The 26068-nt window shown below is 43.0% G+C and overlaps 2 protein-coding genes across 4 annotated transcripts in view; one reads left to right on the top strand and one right to left on the bottom strand.

The window, feature by feature from the left end:
- Positions 1-18524, top strand: part of tha1 (threonine aldolase 1) — a 69503-nt gene extending 50979 nt beyond the window's left edge. For all 3 annotated transcript variants that reach the window (XM_048610677.1, XM_048610678.1, XM_048610679.1), the window contains exons 3-7: positions 2953-3041; positions 7490-7675; positions 11088-11225; positions 12430-12622; positions 16674-18524. In XM_048610677.1, coding sequence (XP_048466634.1) covers positions 2953-3041; positions 7490-7675; positions 11088-11225; positions 12430-12622; positions 16674-16966 — 899 coding nt within the window. In that variant the 3' untranslated portion in view covers positions 16967-18524. The remainder of the gene's footprint in view (positions 1-2952; positions 3042-7489; positions 7676-11087; positions 11226-12429; positions 12623-16673) is intronic.
- A 3524-nt stretch (positions 18525-22048) lies between these two features.
- Positions 22049-26068, bottom strand: part of tmem235b (transmembrane protein 235b) — a 70767-nt gene continuing 66747 nt past the window's right edge. Inside the window, exon 3 of the mRNA XM_048610676.1 lies at positions 22049-22281. Coding sequence (XP_048466633.1) covers positions 22049-22281 — 233 coding nt within the window. The remainder of the gene's footprint in view (positions 22282-26068) is intronic.

Raw genomic sequence — 26068 nt, 5'->3', positions numbered from 1 at the left:
TGTTCATCCAGCTTTACGCCTTGTTATCTCAGATTCTCCAACATCTGCAGTGCCTACTATCTCTCACATACACACAAATATATGTACAAATTGTTTTGTTAAATGGCGCAAAGAAACTTATCAAGTAAAGTAAAGATACTGAACACAGTGGTGAATCAGCCAAGTGAAAAGGGAAGAACAAGTATGAGGTGCACAACGAGTGTCAGAAAAACTATCCTTTACATTTAACTGAGTAAAAGTCCATCAACCGTAAGATGCTATGTCAGTGAGAATATACAATGATGAAGAGGAAACCCTGACATAGAGGGCAGGGAGCTGCCTTCAGAATGAGGCACAAGCTTGTTGTCTTTCTGAGCATGTGAATTTCTGTCACAAAAATAGGATTTAGGTTGAAAGAGATGAAACTAAACACTTGTTCGTAACCTGTGAGAAAGAACAGCTGTATGCTATATGGGCTGAGTCCAGGTTGTACAAATCCTTGTATTAGAAATGGACTGGAAACCTCATAAAAAGATGCCAAACATCAAAATCTTGACTCAACCAGGGGCTTTGCTAATTACTTCCACACTTCCACATTGAAGATATTAAACATGGAGGATTGTGGTAAATTGGGCGTTTTACCTCTCTAGTTAAATGCAGACATTTAGCTCAGACTGTGAATTGGTTTTCAAGCTTCTTTATGTAACCTGACTGCTTTTTTTTTAAAAATATTCAGTGCAGTAATCAAAATCCGAGCACATTGTCTCAAGCTCAGGTTTGGAGATTATTTGTGTTTTCCACTTCATTGGAAGAATTAAGGAAATACTGGTTTTCTCCAGAAGCAGAACTGTGTCTGTTTGGAACTCAATGTATTGAGTGCGCAGAACAGGCGTTACGTCTGTCTCTATCTTTTCTGCGTGGGCGAGGTGCCCCTTTGTGCATGTGATATTGCCAGTCATCCATTTATCACAGCAGGAATCAGCCTGTCTTCCACAGCTGTTTATTTGCCCTTCATGGTTCAATACAAACTTTCAGTCTGCTCACTCCCCTTCCTGACTGATTTGCCAGACTGGCGAAACTAGCCCTTAAATGTATGCTGCAATCAGTTTCTCTCTATTTTCTCTGGAACATATCATGGTACTCATTGCTCATTTACAACATGCCAGTGCAATGGTCCAAGGACCGGTGACATATTTCCACACTCTTGTGTAACCTCAATTCTTCTCTGAACAGAACCCATTTGGCTTATCATTAGCTATTTACTGGTATGTTTTGTAAATACTGCCATTATAATTGGTGGCCAGACGCCTCTAATGCTGAACAATTTGTCTTCAGGAATGTTTATTTCTCTTATAATTACGTTTAGAAAGCTGATTACTATTGGCTGCACAGTTCTCTAGCAGTGGAACAACAGTGGCCAGAAACTAAGGCTTGATGAACTGGAACCTTAGAATGACAGCCCTTAGAAACATGTAGAACCAGGAAAGCATATCAGTCCACTCTCAAAGATGAAAACCTCTTAATCACTTCAAGTATCCTCAGCTTGTCACATACTATCAATTCTGCACACCTTCTGTCTTCTAAATTTGATCCTATCTCCATTTCTAGAGTTTATTGTAATCTCAGGCATTTACTTGCTTTCAAGATTCTGTAGTAGGAAAGCAAAACTCAGAAGCTCCATTAATAAGCATTGTAACAGCTTAGAAACAGTTAACAGCTATGCAGGAGGATGACTGATGCACTGATATCAACTTAATCTATAAATCAATAGCATCTGCAATATTGCACAAAATTATAGTGACTGAAGGAGCATGATTCTGTGAAGAGGAATCTGTGACACAAATTACCCCCATGTTGCCAAAGTCAAGAGATGTCCATCAGCGCAAGATGACTAAAACTTGTTGGCACAAGTTTATACTTGGCAATGTCATCTTTGCGTGATATTTGAGATTATGATGTAAATAAATAAGATGTGAATACTTCTAGCAGTAAATTAGACTGTCTAGTTGGAAAATCATCTGATCTATGGGCACATGTTGTTCACAATCCCAAAATTACAAAGGCTGAAGTGTGTGTTGTATCACGTCAGGTTAGATCTGCAGGGTTTCTGTAGGAGTTAGCTTTCCACCGGTTCATTTAGCAATGTAACCTGGTTAAGAACAGAGTCAGCATGTCCCTTGACAACGTCACTTTCTGTTTCGTAACTGATCAATAAGGAAGATTTCAGATCTTACTATAAACCAAATATCCTCTATAAATTCATACATTCATATTCATTTCCAGATGGGGTATCTCTGACAAGTTCATTGTTATTGCCTAGAGAAGGGGAATGGAGGGTTTTTTGAGCTGTTGCAGTCCTTGTATCTTCTGTCAGCCATATACCTCCCTCACACTTAGCAAGAAAGTCCTTTTTTATTGTCACGATGCCACTTGATTGACTGAAATTACATAGAAACGAACACATTAGGTTGTTCTTGCAAATGACTGCTTTACAAGCTTGAGTCTGTGCTCAGGCTGACTGTCACATACCTGGGTGGGGGGAGGTGTCCTGCCCTCTCCCTCACACTCAATGTCTCTCTCAGGCGAAGGTATTTTTATTCTCGCTTAAATATGTAGATTTCCACACTGTGGTCCCAACTGCTTAAAGGTAACTGGAGACAGATGTGCTAGGTGGAGAAAGTTATGAGATGGAAAGATACTTATAAAATGACATGTGTCTTCAATCAGCTTCTTTACAGCAATTCCTGATGGTCAGATCATTTCCCATAACTGGACAAGACCGCTCCTTTCACTGTGGCTCTTACTGTAAATGTGGTTCATATTTAGCAGGAGCAAATCAGGGGACTTGCCTGACAGTATATTTCCAAAATTTATTTTTGTTTAAAGTGTGCATTAGCTTAACTGATTCCCACAGGATTTTCTGGGAAATCTTCACAGTTTAAATAATGACTGTATCTTTCTTCTCCTTTGCAGTCATGTGTCATTGCCAGGAGAGGGGAGCTGAGCTGATAGTTGGTGATCAGGCGCATATCCATCTCTATGAACAGGGAGGTGTTGCTCAGGTACCAGTGGTTTATTCTGCACAGTGCACAGGGTGTAACAGTATGTGACACCCTCTTGATTAAACCTGTCAGTAAACTATACTGTGTGTCCCTGTATCTCTATTTTGTGGCAAGCGTAATAACAACTTTTAACTAAATTTGGCTTTGTTGCTGGTGGAGGGAGTGGGGGAGGTAAAATGATTGATGCTGTGGTACATGGAAGACAAAATTAAACATGCCGAGTCTGTGAATAAGTACTGCTGGGCCTTCTTAAATTGCAACACACACCCGGTTTGCACATGGGGTTCTGGAATATTCAACAATTTCTGTATATTTGTGTTGCTAAATGGCAAATAGCAGTGCAACCTACTAAACCACCTAAAGTATCTTTTGTTTAAAATAGAAGTGCCATAACTAAAGTCCAGTCTTGCTTTAGTCTTAAAGTAGCTGTTCAGAATCTCAAACTCCCAACAGCAGAGGAAATATATACCACGCAACACTAAGTGGACTCACTTTTTAAAAAAATTTTAAGTGGCGTCCAACTAACTCATAATTAACACAGTCAAGACACTTTTTTTTGCTTTCTTTTGACTTGAGGTTTATCTTAGTGTAGCTTTCAGCTTGTGGCTGTAGAGGAGATACTGGGAAACGGATCTATTTTTTCCATTTAGTGTTGGCACCATAACTCCAAGATGTAAATCCCAAAATTTCCCCGACCTGCCCAAATCTGCTGCAAACTCAGAAGTATGCCCATTCCTACTCCGTTCTCATGAACCATCTCTCTCTAGAAACTTCAAGGCTTTGTTTAAGACCTGCACCTCTACTTTCCTGCAGCCAACCCCCAGTCCCTGGTACTAACTTTGAAGTTCTTGCAGAGAGAGACTGTATCGTGGAATTTTGAGCATCTGCTCAGCATCATAGAGCTTTTGGTCCAACTCGTCCGTGGCGACCAGATATCCCAAATAAATCTAGTCCCATTTACCCACATTTGGCCCCTATCCCTCTGAATCCTATTCATATATCCATCCAGATGCCTTGTTAAATGTTGTAATTATACCAGCCTCCACCACTTCCTCTGGCAACTCAATCTATTCACTCATCATCCTCTGCGTGAAAATGATGCCCCTTGGGTCCCTTTAGAATCCTCCCCCCTCACCTTAAACCTATGCCCTCTAGTTTTGGGCTCCACTACCCTGGGGAAAAGACTTTGTCTATTCACTCTATCCATGCCCCTCATGATTTTATAAACCTCTATAAGGTCACCCCTCAGCCTCCAATGCTCCAGGGAAAATAGCCCCAGCATATTCAGCCTCTCCCTATACCTCAAACCCTCCAACCCAGGTAACATCCTTGTAAGTCTTTTCTGAACCCTTTCAACATCCTTTCTCAATCAGGGAGACCAGAATTGCACACAGTATTCCAAAAGTGGCCTAACCAACGTCCTGTGCAGCTGCAACATGACCTCCCAACTCCTATATTCAATGCACTGACCAATAAAGGCATGCATACCAAATGCCTTCTTCACTATACTATCTACCTGTGACTCCACTTTCAAAGAACTATGAACCTGCCCTCCAAGGTCTCTTTGTTCAGCAACACTGCTCAGGAGCCTACCATTAAGTGTATGAGTCCTGTCCTTCTCTGCAAGCACTAAGAATCGCTGGTCTTGGTTCAGTGGGACCTCATCTTGAGTGGGAGGTCACTGGCCACATTTCACTGCAGAGACCTGATCGCATAATCTAAGCTGCAGTGCTATATTGAGGGAGTGCTGCACTGCCAGTGGTTTAGTCTTTCAGGTGAGCCATTACAGCAGTGTGTCTTGTGTGAGAAAAATCTTGCACCACCTCAGGACATGCTAAGGTGCTTCAAAGCTAGTTAAGGTCTTTGCAAGTTGTAATGTTAGAAAATTGACAGCCTAATTGTGCACAGCAAGATCCCATAAGTAGCAATGACTGGAATGAAATTCTGAAGACCAAGAGCTGAGTGACCAGAAACCCTGAGAACCATTGACTGTCTGGTCCTGACACTCCCTGCTCTCTAGCTGGATTTTTGTTTCATCAGAGTTCCCCCCAGCACAAAAAATAAATGCAGATCATCAAAGCTATTCAGTCCTTTTATCTCACAAATCCAGGCAGATCGTGAACCTCCTTACAGCATTAAACTGCAGCTCATTGTCTCAGGGTCAGACCGTAGCTTTAATTGAACTTAATAAAGCAATGAAACGATGACTCTCAGTTGGACCTGATTGATTGATTTATTATCATGTGTACCAAAATACAGTGAAAATGTTTGTTTATGAGCAGTACTGGCAGATTACCACAAACAAAGGATGTACAGATCAAAAGACTTAGAGGCATACAGGTTACATTGCAGGTTACATTATTTGAGGCTAGAGTCCATTGAACTGTCTGATAATAGCTGGGAAGAATCTGTTCCTGATACTGCTCGTTCATGTGTTCAGGCATATATTAAATGCAGCAGCTTTGCCAGTGAACCAACAGAATCTGTTTGCTACGCCATGACATTTATCCAAACAGTCTCATTCCATGTGTTCAGACATGCAAAGTTATTGTGTTAACTTGGAACATAAAATTGATGAACAGATGTAATGCGACAGACAATTGTGCCGGTGGAATAGCTGTCACATTGACCCTGTTTGTTCAAACATTCTTATTCTTGCTCAGTTGCTGCCCTCTAGAGGTGTTTAGTTACACTTCAGTTTAGGATTGCATTCTAACCTGAACTAGTGAAAGTTAAATTATGAAAGTAGAAAGTTAAATCGATGTTGTTTGGCTGCTTCTCAACTCTTTATCTCTCTTTCTCTCCATTTTTGTGCTTCTTTCTATCCTGCTTATTTTCCTTTTTGGCCCTGATTGTCTCCCTTTGGTTTACCTGTTTGTCTAATTTCTGTAGCTAACAGACAGGAAATGCTCCACTCTTGCAGGATTAGCATCATGGTTTGTTACCGCTCACGAGGGGATTATTCAGCCCAACTTGTTTCACCAGATCTTTGAAAGAGCTGTTAAAGCATCAACACCGATCATTTGCATTCAGAATTTGAAATGTTTCCCTGTGATTATATCAGGCCTTAGTGAGACCATGCCTGCAGTATTGTGTGCAGTTTGGTCTCCGTGCCTAATAGAGAAAGTGCACTGGAGGTTCACTTAGCTGTTGCCGGGGATGACAGAACTGTTGAATCAGGAGTGATTTGTTCAACTAATCAAATCAACATACAGAAGGGAGATAGAGCTTGGTGACGTGGTGCAATGAAAACGATCTGTCTCTTAACTTCGGCAAAACTAAAGAACTGATCATCGACTTCAGAAAGAAGGGAGGAGAACACGTCCCCATCTACATCAACGGAACTGAGGTTGACCGGGTGAAACTATGGAAGGTGGTGTGCACAGACCATCACAGAAGCCAACCTTCCATCCATGGACTCTATTTACACGGCTCGCTGTCGCGGAAAGACAGCCAACATCATCAAAGCCCCATCGCATCCCTGTAATGATCTCCTACAAACTCTTCCATCAGGCAGGAGATACAGAAACCTGAACACATGCACCAGCAAGTTCAGGAACAGCTTCTTTCCGGCCATTATCAGACTGTTGAATGGACTCTAGCATCAAATAATGTAACCTGTATACCTCTAAGTCTTTTTGATCTGTACATCCTTTGCTTGCTGTGATCTGCCTGTACCTCTCGTTAACAAAGCTTTTCACTGTATTTTGATACACTTTACAATAAAATCAATCAACTGTGTTTGTATTCAATAGAGTTTCAAAGGAAGAGAGGTGATCTGATTGAAGCACACAAAATCCTAACAGGGCTGGACAGACTAACTGCAGGGAGGATATTTTCCCTGGAGTCTAACACCAGTCAACACAATCTCTGAATACAGGGTAAAGTGTGTAGAATTGAGATTAGGAAAAAAATTCTTCACTGAGAGGATGAAAAACCAGTGGAATCCTCTATGATAGGAAGTTGTGGAGGCCAAGTCACTGAAAGTTTTTTTCTAAGATTTTAAAGGCATCAAGGAATTTGGGGAGAAAGCAGGAATATTGCATTGTGATAAAGGATCAGCCTTGCTCACGGTGGCTCAGTGGTTAGCACTGCTGCCTCACAGCGCCAGGGACACAGGTTCGATTCCACCCTTGGGCGACTGTCTGTGTGGAGTTTGCACATTCTCCCCGTGTCTGCGTGGGTTTCCTCCCACAGTCCAAAGATGTGTAGGCTAGGTCGATTGGCCATGCTAAATTGCCCAGTGTTCAGGGATGTGTAGATTAGGTGGGTTATAGGGGGATGGGTCTGGGTGGGATGCTGTGAGGGTCGATGTGGACTTGTTGGGCCGAAGGACCCATTTCCACACTGTGGGGATTCTGTGATGTTGATGATGATCAGAGATTGGAGGAACAGGCTCAAAGGGCTGAATGTTTTTATGTTTCTATGACAGTATCTTCTCTTTTCAGATTGCTGGAATTCATTCACGTGTTGTAAGGAATCTTCCGGATGGAACGTTTGATTTGAATGAGGTTGAATCAAAAATACAGCAGCATTTCCCAGACTCTCACTACCCCAGGACTCGTGTCATTTGCCTAGAGAACACTCATAACGAGGCCGGAGGGCGGGTTTTACCACTCTCCTTTCTCCAGGAGGTGAGGCTACTAACACAAGTTTTGAAGTCAAACTTTTATCTAAACCATGCGCAAGCAGTGCTTTATCTCAGCAGAAGCCTTTACCGTGACTGGAGGAGGGAACAGGGATTAGGCCATTTTAGTCCGAGTCTGACTGGCACAGGTACTGAACTTTCTCCGCCAGCTCTAACTGCTGGTTGATGCTGCCACTAGGGGGAGCACAATATCAACACTGATCCCCGTTCAATAACAACTGGTATTTATACAGTGCCTTTAATACAGTGAAACTTTCCAAGATGCTTCACAGCACAGTGATCAAACAGCATTGATACCAAGTACATTTGTTGTTTTATTCGTTCATGAGTTATTGGTGTCGCTGGCAAGGACTGCATTAGCTGTCCCATCCTTCTTGCCCTTGAGGATGTTGGGGTGAGCCACATTCTTGAATCATTGCATTTGCTGGGGTATAGACACACTCTTGTCCGCAGGGAATTTCAGGATCTTGTTTCAGTGACAGTGAAGGAACGGCGATATAGTTTCTAGTCAGGATGGTTTGTGGCTTGGAGGGAAACTTGCAGGTAGGGTACCCATGTATCTGCTGCCCTATTCCTTCGAGGTGATAGAGCTCACAGATTTGGAAGATGTAGTCAAAAAAATGTCTTTGGTGAGTTGCAGTGGATCTTAGAGTGGAGGAAGTGAGTTTTGAAGGCAGTGGATTAAATGCCTTGCACATTATTTCTATTCAAATAATCATTAAATGCCCTATGATAGGATCCCTACAGTGTGGAAACAGGCCCTTCAGCCCAACAAGTCCACACTGACACAAAGAGCATCCCACCCAGACCTATTCCCCTAATCTACCCCTCCCTGAACACTACAGGCAATTTAGCATGGCCAATCTACCTAACTTGCACATCTTTGGACTGTGGGAGGAAACCAGAGCGCCTGGAGGAAACCCACGCAGACACGGGGAGAACGTGCAAACTTCACACAGACAGTTGCCCCGAGCATGGAATCAAACCCAGGTCCCTGGTGCTGTGAGGCAGCAGTGCTAACCACTGAGCCACTATGCCACCCTGTTGAATATCTTAATTCAACACTTGAAGGCTCAAACCAAGTGGTAAAGTTTTTCAAACAACGCATTTGCTTCTTTTGGTAATAACTTTAATTCCATGCCTCTCATTTTCAATTCATTTATATGCAGGAACAGTTTCTCTATTTCTACTCTGGCCTCATGATTTTGAAAACCTCTATCAAATTTTCTCTTCTCCTTTTCTTCTCCAAGGCTTTAAACTATACACAGCATTCCAGCTTGGGTGTAACTAGTATCTTCTACAAGTTCAGCATAATCTCTTTTTTTCTTGTATTGTATGCGCCTGTTAATAAAGTCCAGGAGGCTGCATGCTTTCTTAACTGATCTCTCCACCGTCCTGTAACCTTTTTACATACAGATACAGCCATGTCCCCCTGCTCCTGCTGTGGAGGTGTCAGGTAGACAAGTCAGAAGTCATAGGATACCAGGTTATAGTCCAACAGGTTTATTTGAAATCACAGACTTTTAGAGCGCTGCTCCTTTACCTGATGAAGAAGCAGTACTCCAAAAGCTTGTGATTTCAAATAAGCCTGTTGGGCTATAACCTGGCATCCTGTGACTTCTGACCTCTGCTCCTGCACCTCCTTAAAATTGGATCCTTCATCTTATATTGTCTCTCCAAGGTCTTCCTACCAAAATGCATCACCTTAGACATCTCTGCACTGAACTTCTCCTGCCACCTGTCTGCCCACTCTTCCAAATTGTCTATGCCCATTTGAAGTTCTACACTGTCCTCCTCATAGTTCACAATTCTGTGTCATCTACAAATTTTAAAATTGTCTGCGGCATACCATGATCTAGATCATTAATATGGAAGGGTCCCAATACCAATCACTGCAGACCTTCCTCCAACCTGTAAAGATCCATTGACCATTACTTTGTTTCTTATACTTAGCTAATTTTCTATTCATGTTGATACTGTCCCTTATATTCCTTAAAGATAACACTGGGAACATAAGGAGGAAGCCAAGATAGATTATGCACTCAGCACTTCTAGTTGAAGATGGATGCAAAAGCTTCAGCGTTGTCTTTTTCCAATGTGTTAGGCTCCCCCTCACTGAGGATTGGGATACTTGTCAAGCTACCTCCTGTAGTGAATTATTTAATTATCCACCACCATTCATGACTGGATATGATAGGATTCAAAGCTTTGATCTGATCCATAGGTTGTGGGATCACTTGACTACCTCTGTAGCATGCTGCTTCCTTTGCTTAATACGCATGTAACCCTGCAGCCTCACCATTCGGAGCCTGATTTTTTTCACTAGGCCTGGTGCTGCTCCTGGCTTGTCTTCCTGTACGCTTCATTGTACCAGGGTTGATTCCTTGGTTTGATTGTAATGGTAGAATGGGTGTATGCTGGGCCATGAGGTTACATAGTGTGGTTTTAATACAATTCTAGATCTGTTCAGAATCTATCCCATTTAACACAGTGGTAGTGCCACACAATGCAACAGAGAGAATCCTCAGTGAGAAGATGAGAGTTCATCTTTCTTTATAATCTGTCATGGGATATGGATGTTGCTGACCAGGCCAGCATTTGTTCATTCCTGATTGTTCTGGAGCTGCTTCTATCTGGTGCAGATACACCCACATTGCTTTGAGGAAGGAAGTTTTAGGATTCTGATCCAGTGGCAGGGACTGAGGTGACATCCTAATGGACACATTCACCTGAGACAGGGAGATCGGTGAGGCTGAGGATGTGTGGTCTTTCCCTTCCCCAACCATTGCAATCCCAGTCTGGCAGTTAACTATTCACCCAGTTCAGGCATAATGGGTATTGTAAGTATGTAAGTATGCCAATGTAAGTATGTGGTCAAAAGTAAACGGTCTGTAGCCTGAGTCAGTTATCAGGCAGTGGGAAGAAATTGGTGGTGAGAGAGTAATTTATGGCTGGGACAAAATGTTCTCTGACCCAATATTTAGTTGTTGGAAATTTCTGCTTGTCCAGAACCAGACATCAGATTGGCGATCTGACAATTTACAGCCAGTGGAGGCAGGTCTAGTGATGAGGTTGGCTGGGTGTCACTGGTAACTCGTGAAAAATGATGCTGGTTTTGAATGATTTGGCTGAGGGCTATTCCCATTGCATAGGTGATTAACCGTTCGTTCCTGGAGACTCCAGGTCAGCCTTGGAGGCTTGGCAACACTGTGAGTAAGCACAAGCCATCGAGAGTCGGAGCTCCTGTAACGTTTTACACAAATGATTCTGTTTGCGAAAATGAATTCTTCACCGTCAGCTCTCTCAGTGTGAGGTTCTGGGAGTGACGACATTCCCTCCCTGTCTGAGTGGGCAGTTCATTACCTAAAAGTAACTGTTGCTTTCTTCTCGGGGCACAGGTGCGAACTCTTGCTGACCAGTACAAGCTGCCTGTCCATGTGGACGGAGCTCGCCTGATGAACGCGGCGGTAGCTTTGGGTGTGAAGGCCTCGGAGATATTGCGATTCTGTGACTCCGTATCCATGTGTCTGAGCAAGGTATGAGCCACCAACTGGGAAGAGGGGAGGCCTTGTCGGAAAATCTGTGGGAGGAGTAATTGTTTGAGTCGGATCATTCAGAACTGAAACAAAAAACAGAAAGTGCTGGAAAAGCTGAGTGGGTCTTGCAGCATCTGTGGGGAGAGAAAAACAAAAGTTAACGTTCGAGTCCAGAGACCCTTCTTCAGAACTGGGCTGCCTAATCCCAGGATTAGAAACAGAGAAGTTCAGGAACAAATTGAGAAAGACGGGAAGGTAATAAACAGAAGATCATAGAATCCCTTCAGTATGGAAATAGGCCATTCAGCCCAACTAGTCCACACCGCCCCTCCGAAGAGCATCCCAACCCAACTCATTCCCCATGTCTAACCCACCTAACCTAAACATCCCTGGGCACTATGGACAATTTAGTATAGCCAATCCACCTAGCCTGCACATCTTTGGACTGTGGGAGGAAACCGGAGCACCCGGAGGAAACCCACACAGACACTGGGAGAATGTGCAAACTCACCCGAGGGTGGAATCGAACCCAGGTCCCTGGTGCTGTGAGGCAGCAGTGCTAACCACTGAGCCACCGTGCCAAAGAAGGGGCAGATTTTTCAGATACTGTAAGGCTGATTTGAGTATCTTGAAAGGTTTAATTTTTTATTCGCTGCCTCAGAAAAAGCTAAGGAGCATCTAAGAGAGGGTTTCAAAAGGCTTTCTGAAGGTAAACAATGAGTGATTGTTTTCGATGGTTAACATCTCACTGATAATGCTCAGAAATTCAGGATTGTTATTGGAAGGAGGAAATAAAAAGAAACATTTTTGCAACAGGATGTTATAACGTGGAAGATTCTGGCACAAGCGAACATTGACACAAAAGCTGTACCATCAGTTAAAAGGGGACTTTTGTTGTATTTGAAGAGGGAAAGTATAGAATGACAGAGGCTAGACAGGAACTGGAATTAGAATAGATGGTTCTGACGCAGGAGCTGCAAGTGATTGTTCTCAATCTTCAGGTGATATGGGTGATTGTTCACCACATCACAGGGTCTGGCAGCGGGAGGCAGCACCAACATGAAAGTTGCAGCTTTGGATATCCTGGTTCAAGGGGAAGATGTTCGCCCGGGAGTGTTAGCTGAATTTCCTTGGGGCGGCTGATCTGTCTGTCTCTGACAGGGTTTCGACTGTTGGGCTGATTGTGTGTTTGTGGGTTTTGCAGGGTTTAGGAGCTCCAGTCGGGTCTCTCATCGGAGGCCGAAGGGAATTTATTGATCAGGCTGTCCGGGTGCGGAAGGTGCTTGGAGGGGGCATGAGGCAAGCCGGGGTGTTAGCTGCAGCAGGACTCCTCTCCATCTCCAATATGGTTGACAGGCTCCAGGATGATCACAGAAATGCCAAGAAGTTTGCCCAAGGTACCAACACTTGAAAATGTTTTGGTTCACCTCCTTTAATGGTAAAATTTATCTCAACATAATGTTGATTTGAGTTCTGTCCATTCCAATGTACCCAACCCTGTACACTGTCTGAAACAAAACACAGGGAATGTTGGAGAAACTCAGCAGGTCCAGCAGCATCTGTGGAGAGAGAAAAACAGAGTCTGATGTAACTTCAGAATATTTTCTGAGATAGTAGGAACTGCAGATGCTGGAGAATCTGAGATAACAAGGTGTAGAGCTAGATGAACTTCTGCACTTGTTTCGGATTTCCAGCATCTTGCTTTTATCCCTGGATAAACTGCAAGGAAGCAAATGCGCACAAGTGAAATAGTCCGATGTGATGACGGGGCTGAGATACAGTGTGGTTCTGTCTGAACCACATCAGCCATGTGCTGGAGGAAGGGGAGCTGGTGCTGCTTGATGCATGGGATGGTTCAGATATTGCAGGAGCAGAATATAGAGCTGTGCCTGCTCCTCTGTCCTAGTGGCTAATCCAGGCTCAATCCCCAGACGGCTGAGGTGTCAGATCATCCCGATGTAGATCACTTCGGGTCAGAGGAGATCGAAAGATGAGATCTGAGGGCTGAATTTTTTTGGATGGAGATGGGGAAGCAGAAGCCATGCCTGTTTCTGGATCAGAAACCTGCCTGTGGCTGGGTGACTGGTTAGAATTCAGATTTTCATGAGGGTGAGTCTTGACGGGGCCAGCAGTCCTGTTCACTTTGAGCCACAGTGGCAGGAACAGATTTCGCTGTCACTGCTGGTCTCCCTCAGGATTTCACTGAAACCTTCCACAGCACTCGAGGAAAGTGAGATGCCACGTAGGAGCGGGATACCTGTCTACTGGGTCTGGACAATACTTTCATTCTTCAATAACAACCTTGACCTAATGTTGGAGGCCATGAGTGAAATGGGAAAGGTCCTCTTCCCAGAGGGGTGAGGAGCCAGCACATTTTGTTAAGTGTGTGACCGAGGTGCCTGTTTCCTCTCCCTGACTAGTGGTTTCCCTTTTTTTTGTTCTGCATAAACAAAGATGCTTTAGGCCAGATATCTTGGAGTTTTTTTTTATTGTGGCCCTGACTGGGAATGTATTGTGAGGTGACGGACATAAAATGGGAGTGGCCACCATGAGAGTAAAGCCTCTGGACAAATTCAGGAAAGAGCAGGAGAAGGGACAGAAGGCAGGGGGAGATGGCACTGAACAGAGAGTTGCCCCTGCTCCACCAAGAGAGTTGCAAAGATCTTGTGAAGATGCCTTGAACATTAGGGATTTTCCAGGAATGTCTCAGCCTAGTGCCCCTGACCCAGATTGAGGGGCAGGCATTGGAGGGGAGGCTGAAATACCTGTGCTAACAGATGCACGGAAGATGTCCTCTGATACAGCTCAGCACTTACTAATGGAGTCATAGAAGAGGCCCTTTGGCCCGTTAAGTCTGAGCCAACCGATCTGCACCAATCCCACTTTTCAGCAGTTAGCCCATAGCTGTGAAAGTTATGGGCTCCTTCCCCAATGAACTGTTTCATTGCAGGGTCTCACCATCCTCATGTCCCACACCCCACTGGAGGGTCATGTTATCAAGAATGCAGCAGGACACCACAGTGACTGAGGGGCTTCTGGGCAGAGAGTACAAGAGCAAGGAGGTTATTCTACATGTGTATAAATTGCTGCTTCAGCCTCAACTGGAGTATTGTATTCAGTTCTGGTTTCTACACTTTAGGGTAGAAAAGAATTACAAGAATGTTTCCAGAGAAGTGGAACTCCAGCTTTAAAGATAGATCAAAGAAATTACGATGATTTTCCATGAAGAAGGGAATGTTGATGGTAATATTTAAAATCGTGAGGGCAAATAGGTCCTTCCTATTGGTGGAAGGATCAAGATCAAGAAAGCTGAGATTTATTTTCACTCCGTGAGTTGTTAGGGTCTGGAATGCACTGCCTTAGAGTGTAAGGGAGGCAGGTTTATTGGAAATTTTCAAAAGGGAATTATATTTTTATCTGGTAATGATTATAACCAGGGTTATGAGGAGAGTGCAGAAGAGTAACACTAGGTATACAGGTCTTTTAAAGAGTCCGTTTGAACACAATGGAGTGAATGGCCTCCTTCTCTGCGGTAATTCTAAGATTCCATTGGAAAACAGCACCTGAGTGGTCCAGGACTAGAACAGTATCTTATCATTTGTCCTGTAGAGTCCACCACATTTTTGAGGTTGCAGTGAAAGCTAGAGGCCGTGTTGGATGGTGGAAGATGAAGGATGAATGGTAACTACCAGGAAAGTGAGCATAAATACAGAGGAAGCTCCAGTTGTGGTCCCAGTTGAATGTAGAACCATAAAACCATAGAAATGATACAGCTCAGAAGGGGGCCATTCAGCCCGTCTTGACTGTGTTGACCCAAAGACACCCAGATGCCCTCTCCAGTCCCGTCTTCCTGTGCACAACTCATAGCCCTGCAGCTTACAGCACTTAAGGTGCAGATGCAGATACTTCTTAAAAGTGTTTAGGGTCTCTGCCTCCACCACCAGCTCAGACAGTGAATTCCAGACACCCATCACCCTCTGTATAAAAATGTCTTTCCTCATGTCGCCTCTAATCCTCCTGCCACTTAATGTGAATCTATGATTCTTGGTTTTTGGACTCTGTCTGCCAAGGGAACCAGGTTCCTCCTCTCTACTCTATCTCTACCCCTCTCAATTTTGTATACTTCAATCATGTCACCCCTCAGCCTTCTCCGTTCTGAGGAAAACAGTCCTGCTCCTCTGTTCTGGAGTAACACCAGGAGCCTCAACAGTGACACGGCCTGGATCATAAATTGAAGCTGCCAGTGGAAACGATTGACCAGGATAATTGGCTCTCCAAATGTTCCCTATTCATCAGGACTTGGAGAATGCAGTGTATTGTATTTCTGTGTGGTTTACCAAAGTAATCTGATCCATGCCCAGTTCTGATTATGAACCTCTGCCTTGAGTCTTCTGTCAGTTCTTTGCAACAAACAATTGTATCAATCTGCTGCTGGGTCACTGCTAGACGGAGGAAGTGAATTGGGACAACAGCATTCACAAAGTTGTATCAGAGATAGTAGGAACTGCAGATGCTGGAGAATCTGAGATAACAAGGTGTAGAGCTGGATGAACACAGCAGGCCAAGCAGCATCATAGGAGCAGGAAGGCTGAAGTTTCAGGCCATGAAGAGTCTAGGCCCGAAACGTCAGCCTTCCTGCTCCTGTGATGCTGCTTAGCCTGCTGTGTTCATCCAGCTCTACACCTTGTTATCTCAGCATTCACAAAGTGACAGCTTCTCTTGTACCACCTCAGTGTGTGAATTGCTGCAGAATAATCATTAAACATTGGAATTATTCAAAGAACAACTTATCAGTCAAGGGGTAGATTCTCTGCTCAAGTTAAATGTTTTTGGAATTTGCTGTGTAGAACATGTACGTCTGGGATTTGACTGTGGAAGTCATGCAGAATGCATTGAATGTGGATGGAGAATTGAAGTGCTAAATAATTTACATAATATGTAATCCTGATTGTATTCCACTCTGTGTGTCATATCAGCCTCATCTCTCCTGGTGTCCAGTGTTGCTATGGTTTGTGAAAGAACCTTTGAAAATTAACTTGGCTTAACAGTTAATTGCCAAATATAAAGTTGAAAGCGTTTTTACTGAAAATTGATGGGCTGCTGACCGTAGGTAGATAGAGGTCAGCAATGTTAACAAGTACAACATACAAAACTGAAAGGTAATGGTAGACCATTGGGCAAGATACTGCATAATGGATTGCATTTGTGTTGCTGTTCTGATTAATCAACTACAATACTGTGACGTCTGTATACACACCGCTGCAGATATCACTCATCTCCTTTTTAGCCAAAAGGTATCAAAGGATATGGGGCAAGCGAGTTGCAATTATGACAATACTGATCAGCCGTGATTTCATTAAAAAGCAGAATAATCATAAAGGGCTGAATGGACAACTGTTATTCCTATAAACAGTCTTCAGTGACTGACTTGGTAAATCTTGTTCACAGGTGTTCAGACGTTTGCTTCCTCCATATGCAACGTCGGTATCGATGCAGTGGAAACAAATATTCTAATGCTTGCAGTGAACGACCCAAGAATCTCACCCGAAGAATTCTGTGACAAGATGGCAGAGGTGACAGAGGACGAAATGACTGTGATGGGACGTGGTGTTCGAGTGTTAATGAACCCAGTGTTTGGACGCACGGTCCGAGCTGTTTGGCACGTAGACGTATCAGAGGAGGACACTGACCTAGCATTACAGAAATTGCAGTATGTGATGCAGAAGGTCCATCAGAAATAGCAATGGATTATCCAAATCCCACAAACCTTGAAGTACAATAATTGTGGCTTGTATAAGAACGGAAAATTCTCAGGTCAGACTGTGTGTGTGATGTTGTAATCCAAATGCCAGGTCTGATGGCTCACAGCGTTTTGTGCTGTTTGATTTTGGGAATTATGAATGCTGATTTTAAACACTCATCTTTGTTTCCAGATGCATTGCCCCATCATCTCTATCTACCCCAGCACCACAACCCTCTGAGATGTTTATACCTTTCTTCAGCATCCCGGATATTAATTGCTCAACCATTGATTGTTGTGCTTCGGTTGCCTGGGCTCCAAGTCCTGGGATATTTTGCCTGCAGCTTTCCGCTCAGCGGTTCCCTGCTAGTGCATCACTACATTGAAAGGTTCCTAGGACTACCTCAGAATTAATCGGATATCCCAAACTGTATTTACAAGGTTGAGTATTTTTGGTGGATTTCCAGGGAACGTTTTAGTATATTCAGAGGGTTCTGGAAAATTTATTATGTGCAGTTTCTAACATGAATACCACAGAAAAGTTCAAGGAAGCAAGGAGACATGTCTGGATCAAAAGGCAGACTTTACTTCTAGCTTCTAAACACTGTCATGTTGATGAAATCCCATAGAAAAGTATTCTCATTCTAACCACTACATAAACAACACAGAATATTTCTGACCCTGATAGTTGCAATACTGTTTCAGAACAAGTGCTGCTTGTGTTATCTGCTGGTAATACACTCAAAATTATTCTGTGATTCCAGTCATTGTTTAATTTCTTCTGAATCCGTTATTAGGATTTGGCAGCTGCTGATTTGGAGATTAGGCAATCAAATAAATTGAGCACCATTGATGTGGAGAGACTGGATATGATGTCCAGAATGACTTGTTTTGATGGATCAAATCCCCTGCTCCGTTTGCCAGTACTTCTTTAGCCAATGGAGATTTGGCATGCTCAGTTTGGTGTTCTGTTTGCTGCATTGCCATTGATCAAATGTAAAGTTCACAAATAGGTAATTAGCTGTTCATATCACAGTGCAGCAAAATCAGGCCCAACATTTTGCTTATGACTGATTCAGCAGTCAATGACTGAAGACTTTTATCCTCACTAGGAATTGTGAAATGAAGGACATTTATTACAAATGCCAGAAGAAAACAAACCTAAAAATTAAGAATTGTTGAATGTCTGTCTCAGGTATTAGAGAAATAGTTAATTGTTGAATGATTGAATAAAGGATGAAATCTATGTGCTAAATGTACGGTTTAAAACGTGGAATGCAATGATAATTGAGACATGGTCATGTACTTCAATTACAGAACGTTCATTATGACTCAAAACAGTGAGAGACAGCTTCTATTTCAAACTGTTGATTGAAATTCAACTAAACAAGCTACTTGTGTCAAAGCTTTTAGGTAATTTGTACTGTGTTTTACAACTGAGGGGGTTGCTATTATACCTGTCATTTTCAGAGCTTGACAAAGCTCTGGCATTTCACTTTATTTCTTTTGTTCTTACGTTGTGCAAAGTTTGGAATTAAAACTGAAAGTTAGAGAAAAAAGTTCCTCCAGTATCTTCTGTCACCTCATTATCCCTCCTCCGCTTCCTCGGCTGTCACCAAAAAAATACTTTTAAGATTCATTGCATATTAAAAAAATGGGAAGGACACATAAATTGTTGGTTTATCAGATGTTGCCTGAATGTGGAACTCATCCCCTTGAGACAGCATCTACCTCAAATCTTTCTTTGCTGTACTTTAGGGGAAGGTGATGGCCTAGTGCCATTATGGCTAGACTATTAATTCAGAGACCCAGACAATTTTCTGAGGACCCAGATTTGAATCCCACCAAGGCAGATGGTGGAATTTAAATTCAATAAAAAATCTGGTATGGAGTCGATGGTTGTCAGGGAAAAATGCATCTGGTTCACCGATGTCCTTTAGGGAGAGAAACCACTATCCCTACCTGGTCTGCCTACATGTGACTCCAGATCCACAGCAATGAAGTTGACTCTTTCCTAGGGATGAGCAGTAAATGCTGGCCTAGCCAGCAATGCCCACATCCTGTGATTGAACAAATTTCAAGGTAGATGTACATATAGTTATTAGGTCTAAAGGATCAGAGGCAAAGGGAACAAAAGCAGGAAAAGGGTGCTGAGTTGGATGACCAGCCACGATTCTGTTGAAATGAGGCTCGAGGGCCGGATGGCCTGTTCCTGCTCTTACAATTTTATGTTTAAAGGACAAGGGCTCCTAAAAACCAGCTAGAACTGACATGTGAGGATAGCTCATCAAATGTGACCTGCACTAACTTGTTCTCAATCAAGGGCCTAATCTGAATTGCTGAATGAGAAATCAATGCAGTGTTCCATTTATTTCCCTAGCAATGAGTCACTGTATCCCAGGGGAGTCATTGTGCAGAACAAAGAGGCACTGTCTTCTCCTCTCTTCATGTCTGCCATTAAACTAAATCTGATCTCCCTACGAGGTCAAATGTGCCTGCGAATATCATTGACAAAGGCACTCTCAAAATTTCTTTAATTTGGTCGACCTGAATTAAGATATCCTGCCTAAAGCCTCTGCTAAAATATTTAACAGATAGGAATATCATACAAATGCATTAAGATCACAGCACAGACTCGATCTCGTAGTGTTCAGTCTTTGCTCAATTAGTTACAGGCATCATACAACACATCATTTTGATCATTCCCCTTGCCCTGTGAAGTGTAGCCTGTTGCCATGAGTGACAATGCACCTTACCTGGTACTTACCGCTGTCCTGTATTGTTATTACAGTGTATATCTCCTGATTAATGTATCTCATGTGATAGTGCAAAAGCTTTTGTCACTTTTGAGGAGAAAAGAAAGTGAACCGAGAGACTAAACAATTCCTTCTTCAAGAAAAGTCCGAGAGGGAGAGACAGCTGTTGTTGGAATATCCATCAACATCATTTTGTTTGGTTTAGAGCAATATTTGAGAATCCTGGAACCAGATTCCCTGCCTGCCTCTCTCTTGTTAATCACATATTGCTCAGGATGAATTAATGTATTAATTCACACCATAATGCAAATCGCAGGTCAGCAAATAACATGCAGACAGAGGCGTCACTACCCAACTGTTCTGCTTTCTTTTAACCATCTGGCTTCTTGTCGTAACCTTTGGTAAAAGCGGGGGAGAGAAAGAAAGTATCCACTAACTCCAAGAGGTGAAGGGGAGGAAATGATGTGAATGTTTGAGCTAAATACTGTGCAGTCTCAATAATTATAGAGCTAATAATATTTCCTAATTATGCTGTAGTTGGATGCTTCTGTCTTTAATCAGGCTGGATGGATTAATTCAGAAAAAGTTTTGATCCAGAATGGGCAGCATTGGAAGCAGCATTCTTCGCTCCATGATTAAGCATTCCGGGATCCTCACTTCTCACAATAGACCTCATGCATAGAATTTTTTGAAGCATTTTCTATTTGTTCTCTTTTCATCGCTTGCATATTTTTATAATTAAGTAGTTCTATCTATTGCCAGCAAAAAAAATGTTTGTGGAATAATGCTGGCCTTTTTTTCTTTCTAGTTCAGTAAATGGGTGAAAACATAGTTATAACTAAGGGCATAGAAAACATGAGTGGACAATTCATCAGTGCGTCTCTGGGAGCCCCGCCTGTTTGAAAGTGGCTGCACAAACATTGTACTGAGAATTTGTCAAAGAAAAGCCTGTGTAGTGCAACAATACTGTACAGTGTGGCTAAAGTGCAGTCAGCATTTAACCTCAGATGAGACTCAAGGTATCTTAAAGCAACGGTGGGAAAAGGAGATGGATGGCAGATACTAATCTAGTAAGTAGTTTTACCACCAAAGAGTCAGCTTCCTGGGTATGATGAAGGATGGAGAATGACAGGCTTGGGTGTTACAAACTGTGCCATCAGGTCATTAAGACCTGGAAGGGAGCAGCTATCGTTTACACTGAGCACCACTGGTAGTAAAGGTCACTACTATCATCCAAACTTTATGCCATAGGGTGCATCCCGGCACTGATGGGAAAAAAAAACCTCAGGAGTCACCATTTCATTCTAATAACATTCTTTATTTACACATAGATTGGAAAACTCGAATGACCTTACACGGAGAGTGGTGCCTGTGTGGAGTGAACTTCCAGAGAAAGTGGTGGATGCGGGTACAGTTACAATGTTTAAAAGATGTTTAGATAAGTACATGAATAGGAAAGGTTTGGAGGGCTATGGGCCATATGCAGGCAGGTGGGACTATAGTTTAGTTTGGGATTAGGTCGGCCTGGACTGGTTGGACTGAAAGGTCTGTTTCCGTGCTGTATAACTCTTATGTTCCTTTGACTTTTTGTCTAAAGTCAGGAATGCTATGTTCCTTGGGGAAAACCATCAATTTGGGAGAAAGTTCAACTTAATTTGCTGCTGATGCAGCTGGTGTTTACTGCTGAGGTTTACCTGGATGAGTACCTATTGAAGCAGAGTTCAGCAAACTCCTCAATATCTAAGTGGCTGACTCATGAGATAACCTCTTTGGACACTGCATGGTCTGGGGCAGGACAGTTGATATTTATCAGTATTACAAGGAAGATGAAAATCTCTTCATAGCTCAGGCTTAAATAACACATTTCAGTGAGATCACAGTACTATTGTGTCAATACACCGCTCCCACACATGTCCAGGTGTTGCTTACACACTCTGTCCTCAGTCTCCACATTCCCCTCATCCTGCTGGGAATGCTTGCTGTACCTATGTTCTTAATGCCCCATCCTTTGTACAGTTAATCCATTGGCTGGATTATGCATTCAGAGCACCATTTTTATTTCCCCCTCTTCCCTTCACATAATTGTATGAACATCGAATTTGTCCCTAACAAGTATATTACGCTTTCTCGTTGTCTTGCTGCCATCTACTCTTGTCTGGTTTTTCATTACACTTAACACCCAGAGGAGAATATATCCAAAACTGGTAGACAAACATTCACAGATATCTCCACTGTTCACAACACATTTCAGATTTTAGCTTATTACAGAACTTGGCAGAGAACTAAACCACAAGAAACTGCAACACAATTGTACATGACCAAAGTGCTCATATGGTTGCTGACTGCTGTAGATGCTGTACAGCTGTGAGCTTGGCAGCCAGAAGAAATAAAGACCCAGCAATGACCTCTAAGACACAAGAAAGGCAGGCCAAACCCAGGGACCAACTGAAACCAATGTAAACATTATTGAACAACTCGTGTCCGTACAAACACATCGCAATGGCGAAAGCTGCTTTCGAATAAGCGATGTACACTGAGATCCCAGCCAGGGTCAATGCACCTGAAATATAAAGAACAAATGCTATTAGAAAGTCAAGCCAAATTATCCGTACATTTGCCATTTTTGTGCATGCCAATCAAAAAGAAGGGCATTGGTACTAAGGGGCATCTACCTTAAACTAGGGAAAAGACTAGGCAATGACTCTCTCCAACAAAGAGAACCTAACCATCGCCCCTTGATTTTGAATGACATCACCATCACCGAATCCTGCACTGTCAACATTCCAGGAATCAGCACTGACCAGAAACCGAACCGGGTTGGCCAAATAAATATTGTGGCTAAAGAGCAGGTCAGAGGCTAGAAATCCTGGAGCAGGTAACTTGCCTCTTGTCTCCTTAGTGTACATCCACCATCTACAATGCAAAAGGAGAGTGATGTAATAGTCCCCAGTTGCTTGGATGAGTGTAGCTCCAACCACTCAATAAGTTTGACACCAACTGGGACAAAGCAGCCCTCTCAATTGATATCCCATTTACCACCTTAAGTATTTATTCTGTCCAGTGGCAACAGTGTGTACCACCTACAATAAAAACAGAAACTGCAGAAATTCACCAAAGTCCCTTAGAAAGCACCTTCCAAGCTCAAGAACACTACTGTCTAGAAAGACTGGGCAGAGGATATGTCGGACAATCATCACCTGCAAGTTTCCCTCCAAGCCACTCACCATCCTGAAACATATCACCAATCCTTCTATGTTGCTGGGTCAAATTCCTGAAACTCTCTACCTAGAAGTATTATGGGTCTACCTACTCCAAATGGACTGCAACAGTTCAAGAAGGCAGCTCACCACCACCTGCTCAAGGACATTACGGATGTGAAATAGAAGCTGGCTCAGCCAGCGAAGCCCGATTTCCCCGAATGAATAAGCAAAAGTCTCCTTTTCAGTGCCCAGTGAAGCATAGTTAAATACAGAAAACGAGTCTATGATATTTTAATCAACTTTTGTGTGTGTTATTACACACCTCTGGAGGCAGTTGGGAATTAAACCCAGGTCTCGTGACTCAGAGTTAGGGACACTACCACTGTGTCACAAGACCTTTCAGAAAGCAGTGCTAATCTCAAAACTCTTTACTGTATGCACCTGCATGCTCATGAACTAGCCCAACTAGTAATGTTAAATAATCTGCCATTCTTACCTAGCCTGAGCTACATGTGACTCCGGACCCACAGTAATGTGGTGACTTTTAATCCACTGGGCGCTATGCTATGTGAAGGATGAGCAATAAATGCTGGGCTGACCAGCAACACCCACATTCAATGAACAAATTTTAAAAAGTAACACAGAGGAGACAGCTGAACGCTCAGGCGTGACATCTTAACAGAAAATTGTCTGACATAAGTTTCTAAAGAATTGCAAACTAAATAAATTTGCAAGGCTGGTACCTGCAGGAACATGTCTCCCAGATCATAACGCATCCCATCAATCACAAAATTAGTCAGCAAATCCAACTTCTATTTTTTTTAAAATAAAAACACCGATGTGGCCAGTGAGCCATTAACCAGCATGGTGGCTGAACATAACCAGCATGGTGGCTCAGTGGTTAGCACTGCTGCCTCACAATGCCAGGGACCCAGGTTCAATTCCACCCTTGGGCAACTGTCTGTGTGGAGTTTGCACATTCTCCCTGTGTCTGTGTGGGTTTCCTCCAGGTGCTCTGGTTTCCTCCTGCAGTCCAATGATGTGCAGGCTAGGTGGATTGGACCATGCTAAATTGCCTGTAGTGTACAGGGATACCTAAATTAAGTGGGTTATAAGGGGATGGGTCTGATAGTCAGTGTGGTCTTGTTGTGCTGAAGGGCCTGTTTCCACACTGTAGGGATATCTATGATAACTGCAGAAGAGGGGCAGGCAAGTCAGCAGTATGACCCCTGCTCTGTGGCCTGCATGAAGAGGTCTTCTGATCTGTCCCAACTTCTATTTGTCTCTCTGGTTTTATTAGGTGTTGACTTAATCTCATCCTATATTATAACGGTTAATTAGCTTTCTCTTGGTTAAGAGCTGTCCTGAATTATCAATCACATTATTTTGACTGTTCATTTACACTTCAATTATTACCTGTTTAATCTCTTAAACCAATCTTACTATCCTTCCAATATTCTTGGGATATCAAATTTATGTTTTACACTGAAATTACTTCCCTCTGCACGTCTTTTTCTTAAAGAATTCAATGCACGTTCTTAAAGATCGACAGACATTTCGATCTTCCATAGTGAATAAGACTCTGATATTCTCATATGTTAAAGTATGTGCAGTTTTGTGCTTTGAATTTCCACTTATTAGCAACAGTGTATGACAGAGTGGACACATTCCATGTAAATATGCTATGAAATACCCTGCGATTGTATGCTCAGATGCTCAGCCTAAAAACCTGGGATTTGGGGAGTTAGAGATTACACAATGTGGAGCTGGAGAAACACAGCAGGCCAGGCAGCATCAGAGGAGCAGGAAAGCTGACATTTCGGGTCGGGACCCTTCTTCAGAAATGGGGGAGGTACTTCCCCAGCCCCACCCCCTCCTCTCTCTATTTACTTTGGAGCTCCCCTCCTCCCTTCCCCATTTTCTGAAGAAGGGTTCCAACCCGAAACGTCAACTTTCCTGCTCCTCTGATGCTCCCTGGCCTGCTGGGTCCCTCCAGCTCCACACTGTGTTATCTCTGACTCCAGCATCGTCAGTTCCTACTACCTCTGGATTTGGGGAGTTACCTGTGCAAGTACAACGCCACCATTCCTCGGGAGTCTCTTACAAATCCCTTTGGCTCCTATCAATGTAATTCTGCTTAATATGATTGTTGTGCCTCTCTGCAAATTTGCTGCAATGTGTTTGCTCACCAGCTTGCAGAATCATTTCTGATGTTTTATTGCAATCTTTTGACAAAAAGAATTAATGCGCAGAGGGTCACTTTCCTTCTTCTATGAGTGCATTCATTATCATATCAAAATAAGATGCATCAAAAATTTATAATGCTTCCCCACTGAGGTTAGTTGAAACAACCCGGGCCTGGTCTACATGAGTAATGAGTTGACATTTTAATTTTCATCTTTAAAGAAGAAATATACTGGAGTGAAGGAATTTGATGGAGGTGATGTGTGTCTTGGGCACCAGCTGGAGAGCTGGCAAGAGAATCAAGAACAAAAACAGATGTTGCTGGAAAAGCTCAGAAGGTCTGGCAGCATCTGTGAAGAAAAAGTCAGAGTTAATGTTTCAGATCCAGTGACCCTTCCTCAGAACTGATGGTAGCTGGGAAAACGTCAATTTATATGCAGAAAATAGGGAGGGGTATGGGGTAGGGAGTAAATGATAGGATAAAGGATAGAGCCCGAACAGAGAGAAAAGCAGTTGGACAGACAAAGGAGTTGATAACGATCTGGCTAGGAGGGTGAATAGCTGTGAATGGGGACTGTTAGTGACTGACAATAGGTAGTGTGTAATGGCAGGCTATGTGATAACCTGGTGTATAAGTAGGGGGCTAGGACATGGGAAAGTTTCGGTCCTAAAATGATTGAACTTGGTATTGAGTTCGGAGGGCAACAGGGTGCCCAAGCAGAAAATGAGGTGTTGTTCTTCCAGCTTGCGATAGGCTTCACTGGAACACAGAGACAGAGATGTTGGCCAGGGAACAGGGTGATGTGTTAAAGTGGCAGGCAACAGGTAGCTCAGAGTCTTTTTTGCGAGCAGAACATAGATGTTCTGCAAAGCAGTCTGCCAGTCTATACTTCGTTTCCCCAATGTAGAGGAGACCACATTGTGAGCAGCGAATGCAGTAGACTAGATTCTGGGAAGTGCAGG

This window comes from Rhincodon typus, chromosome 23 (genome assembly GCF_021869965.1).
Source record: "Rhincodon typus isolate 14 chromosome 23, sRhiTyp1.1, whole genome shotgun sequence".
Classification (NCBI taxonomy): domain Eukaryota; kingdom Metazoa; phylum Chordata; class Chondrichthyes; order Orectolobiformes; family Rhincodontidae; genus Rhincodon; species Rhincodon typus.
The sequence above is the reverse complement of the archived record's forward strand: the minus strand, read 5'-3'. Positions and strand labels throughout refer to the sequence as shown.